At 46.3% G+C, this 9890-nt stretch overlaps 1 protein-coding gene across 6 annotated transcripts in view; it reads right to left on the bottom strand.

Annotated features, from left to right (window-relative positions):
* Positions 1 to 9890, bottom strand: part of RAB30 (RAB30, member RAS oncogene family) — a 95276-nt gene that overhangs the window by 18291 nt on the left and 67095 nt on the right. For 2 of the 6 annotated variants that reach the window (XM_010853211.1, XM_010853214.1), the window contains one exon: positions 259 to 359. In XM_010853211.1, coding sequence (XP_010851513.1) covers positions 259 to 351 — 93 coding nt within the window. In that variant the 5' untranslated portion in view covers positions 352 to 359. The other 4 variants (XM_010853210.1, XM_010853215.1, XM_010853213.1 and 1 more) reach the window with 3 other exon arrangements.

The following is a 9890-nucleotide window of genomic DNA, read 5'->3' as shown; positions in this document are numbered from 1 at the left end:
TGTAGGCCCTGGTGGCTCAGCAGCAAAGAATACGCCACCAAGCAGGAGACTCGAGTTCGATCCCTGGGTCAGGAAGATCCCCTGGAGAAGGGAATGGCAACTCACTCCAGTTTTCTTGCCTGGAGAATCCCATGGACAGAGGAGCCTGGCAGGCTACAGGCCATGCGGTTGCAAGAGTCAGACACGACTCAGGAAGTAAACCACCAGCATCTCCACAGGCCACACAGAGAAACCCACCCCAGACTCCAGAGTTCTTACCTGAGTGAACCGTCGGACTAGGCACGTCTTCCCCACACCAGCATTGCCGATTAAAACAATTTTAAACAGGAAATCATAATCTTCCATACTCATTTACACAGCTGCAAGACAAACACAGGCACGAGTGAGATGGGCCTGGTCAGACTTGCCCACAGAGCTCAAGCTGCGCCAGCCCGTCTCCCCGGGAACCACGGGGCTGACTCATAGGAGAAGCAACGTAACGCTCCCCTCCCGTGACCCTGCCAGCGAGACAGGAACACAGGTGTGTGGTCACAGACGGCCTTATCCCTTCCCGGTCCCCTCACGCCATGGAGAGCAAATGACACAGACGGCCTTTCACCTGGTAACCTTTACTCTTCCAAACAGTCAGGTCGCAGGTCGCTCCTGTGGTCAGCTGTTTTCTTTTAGCCACAAAAAGGAGATTATGAATCTCTGAGCAGACAAGCTGGGGGTGCAAGGAAGCGGAGCGAAGCGGAGCCCATGCAAAGCCGACAGGTGGTTTACGTAGATACTGTGAGTGCCTCTGGGAGGAAGGGCTAGAGACTGGGAGTGTGAATGAAGGGAGGAAGCTTTCAGTCTCTTGCAAGTCCTGGGGGACCTGGGGTCCTACCGGGGGGAGATGCTGCCATCTTCCCCTCAACCACCTCCCTGTTGCTATTCACCTCCTGTCAGCCGTGTGAATGCTGCAGCACCTCTCAAAGTATCCTCCTTCTCATCCCCCTGGGCTACGTTCCAGTATTTCCTCTGCCTGGGAAGCCGTCTCGATCACTTTCTGTGTGTGTGTGTGTTTATTACAAATGTTTATTGAGTACTTGTAACTGTAGGGAATCAAGTGTATATAAAAAACAATCCTTAACCTTTCTATGTTTGAAAGTTAGTCCTTTAGGGACTGATGGAAGCATCTCTTCCTCTCTGAGTTTTCTGCTCATCTTCCCCAAATAAACACGTTCACCATTCCTCTGTCCTAAAAGTCATACAATTCTTTGTTCTAATGTCTGCCTCATCTTTGAGGGAAAGGATGATATCTTTCAGCTCTATTTTCCTAGCCCATGGGACACAGTTACACTTAGTCAACATCTACTCTGCAGAATTAAATAATTAACTAATGAGCCTACAGCTGAAGTAAAGGCCTTAGTTTCTCGACTGTGCTAAAAAGAAGACTACCTGCTTTGTCTCCTTCAGAGAACTGTTATGAAGACTTAAAGGAAAAAAGAAGACCGTGTAAAAGAGCCTTGGTATCCATAAACCCCATCCTGGTAAAAACAATTCAGTACCTACTATAGCACTGTGGTAGTCACTTGGACTTCCCTGGTGGCTCAGAGGTAGGGAATCTGCCTGCCAAGCAGAAGACGTGAGTTTGATCCCTGGTTTGGGAAGATCCCCTGGAGAAGGGAATGGCAGCCCACTCCCCTGGAGAAGGGAATGCCTGGGCAATCCCACGGACAGAGGAGCCTGGCAGGCTACAGTCCATGGGGCTGCAAAAGAGTCAGACAAGACTTAGCAACTAAACAAAAAAAAAACAGTCATCCTAGGAAACAGAGAGATGAAACAGTCTCTGCCCTTGAGATCAACATAAGAAAAGCTACAGAACAAGACGAAGTTAGTCACAATTCAAAACACCAGGAGCACAGCTCATTTCATAACGTGAAAGCCGAACAAGCCTGATGGACTCTGGAGTAAAGGAGGGTCAGTGTAAAGGAGGTAAAGGGGGGTCAGTGAGCACATGGGGCGAGGGAGCCTGGGTAGGGGGGGCCATCCAGGGTGACGCCCACCTGCTGCCAGATCTCCAAGGGCTGAGAGCTGCAGGGTGCAGGGATGGAGGGAGAGACCACTGCAAAGCGACCTGCGAAGGAGCCAGGGCAGTTCCATGTGAACAAGGGTGATTTCTATGTGGATTCCAACAATCCTCGGAAAGACGACTGACAGCCAAGCCAACATGCAGGTCTCCGTTCCCTGGAACAGAGGAGGAAAAGTATCTCTCTGTCAAGAATCTGGGTCCATAAATGGTCACTCAACTCACCATATGTCAGGCACCATACTTGGCGCTTTATGTCTATTTCCATTTCTTTTTATAAGTCTATGAGGCGGATGTTTCATGTGACCCAGTTTACAGGTGAGTAAACTGAGGGTAGTCCAAACATAAAGACAACTGCCAGACTTCAAGTCCAGAAGATATACATGCCATCAAAAGGAGCCTCCCCTCACCAAGTTTTACTGTATTTATTTATATCTGTCTCACGGTCCAAGTGCATCCCTCAGCACACGCGTGCGCGTGCATACGCGACTGTGAGCAGCAGGAAAGCAGTGAACGGTCTCTCTGGTTGAGCCCTGATCCTAGTCGCTCCATATCATCATCATTGCTGTCATTATCGTCTTCGCCGCTACCACCACCACCATCATCACCTCATTCTATATTATTAACTCATTTAATCCTCACAACACTCCTATCAGGTAGACACCATTAGCATCCTAACTTGACAGATGGGGACACTGACGCACGGGATAAGAAGTCATTAAGGTCCCACTTAAAGAGCTGATGGAGCTGAAATTCAAACGCAGACAGCCTGGGTCCAGCACCCACATGGCCCGAGCACCACCCTAGAGTGCCTTTCACGAAGCCCGGCTCATACTAGCAACTTCAGAAAAACCCGACAAATCGAACGACGAGGGCAAGACTCAGTAAACATGATTTCCCTTTTCTTTTCCCCTCTGGGTTCAAATCCAAAATTCTTTCTATCACACTGGAGCAGTTTAGATAGGAATCAAGATCAGACTCCAGCTAAAAACGCAAAGGTTAAAACTCAATAAAGTTGTTAAAAGCGAAAAGAAAAGAAATATCAGGGTTAGGTGCAAGGAGAGCGGGAAGATGTGTGGCCGTGTGACTCACACACAGACCACAGCTTACACTTCCTAAGTCAACGAAAAGAGAACACAGCCCTGGGTCATGTGCTTTTTCTGTGCTCAAATCATTTGCGACACATGGATGTCTCCATCTTGGGCAGAGGTCAAAGAAACAAAGCAGAGGATCGAGAGGAGAACGTCCAAAAATAAAGAGCTGAGATACAGGGCTCCTAAGAGAAGGTCAGCAGAGCCCAAATTATGCACCTTCGGGGAAAGAAGATGAAGTCATCTGCCCAGAGTCACGCTCACAGTCAAGCCGCAGGCAGTGACCACCTGGAGCGAGCCACAGACTAAGAGCAAAGGTCCCGCCCCTTTCTGTAAGAAATTACTTCAGTGCTCCATTGAGTGGTTGTCTTTATTTTTTTTAATAAACCTCTGAGAGGGAAAGTGTTTGGTCCCTTTAAAAATGCAGACTGCCCGTGGTGAACTCTACACTGTAAACTCCTGGGGATTGGCTGTGGTTACTGTTTCGTTTTTAATAGAAGACACACTGCTGGGTGACAAGCTCACAAGACTGTCCGGAAACTGCGCTCTGAGGAAGTCTTTCTGTTTGGGAAGTAACGGAACAGCCCAGGCATCACCAACTGCCCTGTGGTGACACAGTGTCCCAGGAGGGGGGATCCACTCAGAAGCTGTCAGTTATACCCCATCCCAAAACTGACAACAAAAGTCACACCTTGTCTGCAGCAAACACGTCGCAAGATATGCTACTGGCCAAGCACAATTCTAGGAACTGTATGTTCTATTATTGTTAATAATAGCTGACACTTATTCCATGTTTCTCTTGTTAAAATTTTTCAAAATCTGTTTTTGGCGGTGCTGGGTCTTTGTTGCTGCAGGCAGGCTTTCTCTAGTTGCGGCGAGCGGGGGCTCCTCTCCAGCTGCAGTGCGCAGGTTGCTCATTGCAGTGGCTTCTCTTGTAATTCAGCGTTTCTGGCAACTGCTGTCCAGTCGCTCAGTCGTGTTCGACTCTTGGTGACCCCATGGACTGTAGCCCGCCAGGCTTCTCTGTCCCTGTGATTTCCCAGGCGAGAACACTGGAGTGGGGTGCCATTTTCTTCTCTTCAATGTTTCTTACATGCAAGATATTCTTCTACATGTATTTGCTCATTTACTCCTCACAACATATGTGCATACTAAGTCGCTAAACTCTGTGTGACCCCCATGGACTGTAGCTCTCCAGGCTCCTCTGTCCATGGGATTCTCTAGGCAAGAATACTGGAGTGGGTTGCCATGCCCTCCTCCTGGGGATCTTCCCAAACCAGAGATCAAACCTGGTTCTCCTGCATTGCAGGTAGATTCTTTACTACTAGCTGGGAAGTCCCACAACGTATGAGGTAGGTACTATTATGACCATCCCTAACTTGCTGTTGTTGTTCAGTCACTCAGTCACGTCCGACTCTTTGCAACCCCATGGACTGCAGCACACCAGGCTTCCCTGTCCTTCACTGTCCCCTGGAGTTCGCTCAAATTCATGTCCATTGAGTCAGTGATGCCATTCAACCATCTCATCCTCTGTTGTCCCCTTCTCCTCCCACCTTTAGTCTTTCCCAGCATCAGGGTCTTTTTCAGTAAGTCAGCTCTTCGAATCACATGGGCAAAGCATTGGAGCTTCAGCTTCAGCATCAGTCCTTCTAGTGAATGTGCAGGGTTTATTTCCTTTAGGATTGACTGGTTGGATCTCCTTGTAGTCCAAGGGACTCTCAAGAGTCTTCTCCAACACCACAGTTCAAAAGCATCAATTCTTCAGTGCTCAGCCTTCTTGATGGTCCAATTCTCACATCCATACATGACTACTAGAAAAACCATAGCTTTGACTAGATGGACTTTTGTCGGCAAACTAGTATCTCTTCTTTTTAATATGTTGTCTAGGTTGGTCAAAGTTTTTCTTGCAAGGAGCAAGTGTCTTTTAATTTCATGCCTGCAGTCACCATCTGCAGTAAGTTTGCAGCCCAAGAAAATAAAGTCTGTCACTGTTTTTATTGTTTCCCCATCTATTTGCCATGAAGTGATAGGACCAGATGCCATGATCTTCATTTTTTGAATGTTGAGTTTTAAGACAGCTTTTTCATCCTCCTCTTTCACCTTCATCAAGAGGCTCTTTAGTTCTTCTTTGCTTTCTACCATAAGGGTGGTGTCATCTGTGTGTCTGAGGTTATTGATATTTCTCCTAGCCATCTTGGTTCCAGCTTGTGCTTCATCCAGCCCAGCGTTTCTCATGATGAACTCTGCATATTAGTTAAACGAGCAGGGTGACAATATACAGCCTTGACGTACTCCTTCCCCAATTTGGAAACCAGTCTGTTACTTCATGTCCAGTTCTAGCTGTTGCTTCTTGACCTGCATACAGGTTTCGCAGGAGGCAAGTAAGGTGGTCTGGTATTCCCGTCTCTTTAAGAATTTTCCACTGTTTGCTGTGAAACACACAGTCAAAGGCTTTAGCAGAGTCAATGAAGCAGATGTTTTTCTGGAACTCTCTTGCTTTTTCTATGATTCAACAGATGTTAGCAATTTGATCTCTGGGTTCCTCTGCCTTTTCTAACTGAGGCACAGAGGGCTTATTCTAAAGTCATGCAGCTAGTTAGTCTTAAGACCAGGATTTGAAGCCAGATGCATCTAACTCCTAATTCCAGCTCCTTCTGAAGTAGAATGCTGCTGCCCTCTGCCTGGTGGTAGAGAACACTGCTGCAACTGTCATAAGGACTGGAGGCTAAGCTGAATGGACCCCCAGGCCTCTCTGAACTGCAGTGTTCTGGAACCTCCCTGCTCTGGGAGCAGCACATCACACTGAAAGGGCCGCACACTGATGCCAGTCATACAAGCACAGCTCCACCCTCCGTGCCCAGGTCTCTTTTCAGAGCTGGATCCAGACTTTCCCCAGAAAATCGCATCCACCATTCAATTTGTCCTGTAACCAAGTATCGGCACAAGGGATATAAACAGGAACACTGCTCAGATAAACAAGCCAAGCCTCAAATACCGTAAATACCGCAATAGCTCTAAGTAAGTGGATATGTACATACAATTCAAAAAAGGAAAAACAGAGAAAAAGAAAAAAATGAGTTTAAAAAAGATAAAGAGGGGCTTCCCTGGTGGCGCCATGGGAAAGAATTCCCCTGCCAGTGCAGAAGACATGGGTTTGATCCCTGGTTGGGGAAGATTCACATGCCTCAGAGCAACTAAACCTTTGTACCACAACTATTGAGCCTGTGCTCAAGAGCTGGGGAGCCCCAACTACTGAGCCCGTCTGCTGCAACTTCTGAAGCTGGCATGCCCTAGAGCCCGTGCTCAACAAGAGAAGCCACCGCAATGAGAATCCCGCGTACTGCAACCGGAGAGTAGCCCCCACTCTCTGCAACTAGAAAAAAGCCCACGCAGCGATTAAGAACCAGCACAATAAAAAATAAATAAACAGATCATGTTTAAATATATATTTTTAAAAAGATAAGGAAACAAGATGTACTGTGAAAACCTTAAAAGGAAAAAAAAAACATTCTAAGCAATGTGATTTTGGCAATATAGAAGCACTTATCAAAGTGACCTTTCCAAAAAACAAAACAAACTGTATTCATTGCTGTACATCAGAACATTCTCCCCTTGCTCTTTTGGGCTCAGCACAACCAATTAAAGTCAAGGCTTCTGGTGAACACAGGGCCAGATCCCTGCCCTACCTTCTGTCCCCCAGCCCCTACCAAAGAAAATGATATTTGGAGGATTTGTCCTTGTTCAAAGGCTGTATGTCTCATGCAGGTCCTTCTCCTGTTTAAGGTCTCAACCTTGCTCTACAAACTGAGAGGGTCGGTGAACAGAAGCCATGGTCCCTCCCCAACACTGCACGTGCCGCCCCTTCGCTAACCCAAAAAGGCAGCATGAGTGTTTCAGGAACTCGAGAGACCTGGATCAGCCAAAGAGCTGTGTAAAGTTTCCTCATCCATAAAGCGGGGATTTATAAGGCTTCCCTGGCGGCTCAGTGGTAAAGAATCTGCCTGCCAAGCAGGATATGTGGGTTCAATCCCTGGGTCCAGAAGATTTCTCTGGAGAAGGAAATGGCAACCCACTCCAGTATTTCTGCCTGGAGAACTCCATGGACAGAGGAGCCTGGAGGGCTACAGTCCATGGGGTCGCAAAGAATCGCACACAACTTAGTGATTAAATAACAACATTAGAACCTACGTCACTGAGTTGCAAATCAGGAAATAAACAGAAAAGCAGTGTGTAAATAAATATACAATAATCAAATGTTTTCAAAAGTATAATAATCAATTTAAATCCCTAACCCTCAGTCAAGAGTCATATATACTGATTGCAGAGCATATAGTCAAACAAGAAGGAAAGAAAGTCCGCTAGGGAAAATCTCTTTCCCTACCCACACCCGCCCCAGGGACAGTACAGTTAATAATTTGTTCTACAATCTTCTAGCTTTTTTAATATATATATTCTCACATCAATGTGTTTTTTTTTAATTTACAGATTTTTAAAACAAAAACAGAATCATAATATTGTACAAACTCTTTTTTTTATTTTCTACAGAGGGCTTAGAGAAGGAAATGGCAACCCACTCCAATATTCTTGCCTGCAAAATCCCATGGATGGAGGAGACTGGCGGGCTAGTACACTCCATAGGATTGCAAAGAGTCGGACACAACTGAGTAATTACACACTGAGGGCTATTTTTCCAAAACCCCAAAGCAGAACTCATGGTCTGCAAATAGGACAGACACCCGGAAGGCCCATCAGCATTCACTCAACACTTGCTCCTAAGACCCTAAAAATGCAGGACGTGGGAGGGGGAGGACAGTGACAACTTCGAGAAACACTAAATACTATAATCCAGAGACTTTAAAAGTTCTGAAAGTTTTTCCACAATGAAGAAAACTGGTTAACTGTTTAATCCAGGATTTACCAAACATGATTTTAGCTGAAAAATCTTTTCTAAGATTAATACCTTTTCCTATCCCTTGCTACTTGGACTCCATGAAACATGAGTATGTTCCTCCCAGCTGTGGAGAAAGATGGGTAGGGCCCGAGAAACAAGATATGAGACTGATGAATCCAAAACAACCAAATGAGGAACAGAAAAGGGCGACAAGTAACATCTGAAGAAAGCATTACTGAGCCGGGGCTCTTCAGTCTGGGCCGGGCTGCAGGGACCGGGTGCAGACGGACACACAGGGCTGAGCAAGTGGTTCTCTCCCTCCCGGACAATCACAGGGCACTGTGGCCCTTCCTCCCAGTTTATCTCCACATGTGCTCTGTCTGCTGCAGGGGGCTGTGCCCTACACATCTACGGCTCCTCCCGTCTGTTCTTAAAGACAAGGACCACACTTCCCCAAGGTACTCGTGTCTGCATACTCCCCTGGCTGTGTTCAAGAAGCCTACGTTGAACTGGAAGGGCTTGATCTGTCTTTTGCTCTAACAAGGTTCTGTCTCAGGAAGCTCATTATTGCTTAATTACTAGAAGGCAATTACTAAACGTTACTATAATCAAGTACTGCAAGCTCACTTGCTTTACATCAGCTGCTAATTTCAGGTTATTGCAAGTTAATTATTCTCCCCGGCCAGGGATGGCAAACACCCACCTGTGCCGTGGCTGCTTCTCATTCATCAGGCTGTAATCTCCAGCATTTCTGTTATGGCCCTTTACTGTTGACCAAATGCTTTCACAGACATGATCTAATCCGGACCTCTCCACAAGAACTGGTTCTTATCATTCATTACGCAGGTGAGGACACCAAGGGTTTAAGTGATTCACCCTAAGTCACACGCTGGCGAGCTGCAAGGTGACCTCTGTATCCCACGTACCTCAAACCTCTTCCCTTGTGGAAACGCCCTGTTTTCCCAAGTTCCTGGGTATTTGGACCATGATTTGAACACTTAACTATATGCCAGGAACTATTCTGTTTCCATACATAATCTTATTTAACCTTTACAACAGCCTCACTAGGTAGGCATTATTATTCCTATTCCACAGATAAAGAAATTGAGGTTCAGAGGGGTTAACTTATTTGTTTAAAATTACACAGCTACTGAGCTAAAGTGCCAGGATTCAAAACCCATGTTTTTCTGTGAAAAAAATTAAGCTGGAATCCTGTCTCACTCCTCTTACTGAAATAAATTCCAGATGGATTAGAGATTTGGATTTTTAAAAATGAAAATATGCAAGTGCTAGAAGAAAGCATGATATACATAAACACAGAATCTTAAAGTGAGGAAGGCTTTCTAAGAACCACACAAAATCAAAGCCATTAAATAAAGATATGACCCATTTGACTAATTTTTTAAAATTCTGCATCATAAAACAAAGATGAACTAAAATATCTGAAATCCATATAACTAAGGGATGCTGCTGCTAAGTCACATCAGTCGTGTCCAACTCTGTGCAACTCCATAGACGGCAGCCCACCAGGCTCTCCCGTCCCTGGGATTCTCCAGGCAAGAACACTGGAGCGGGTTGCCATTTTCTTCTCCAATGCATGAAAGTGAAAAGCGAAAGTGAAGTCGCTCAGTCGGGTCTGACTCCTAGCGAACCCATGGTCTGCAGCCTACCAGCCTCCTCCATCCATGGGATTTTCTAGGCAAGAGTACTGGAGCGGGGTGCCATTGCCTTCTCTGTAACTGAGGGCTGCTGCTACTGCTACTGCTAAGTCACGTCAGTCGTGTCCGACTCTGTGCGACCCCATGGACGGCAGCCCACCAGGCTCCCTCGTCCCTGGGATTCTCCAGGCAAGAAC

The sequence above is a fragment of the Bison bison genome, unplaced genomic scaffold, assembly GCF_000754665.1.
Source record: "Bison bison bison isolate TAMUID 2011002044 unplaced genomic scaffold, Bison_UMD1.0 scf7180017864324, whole genome shotgun sequence".
Classification (NCBI taxonomy): Eukaryota; Metazoa; Chordata; class Mammalia; order Artiodactyla; family Bovidae; genus Bison; species Bison bison.
The sequence above is the reverse complement of the archived record's forward strand: the minus strand, read 5'-3'. Positions and strand labels throughout refer to the sequence as shown.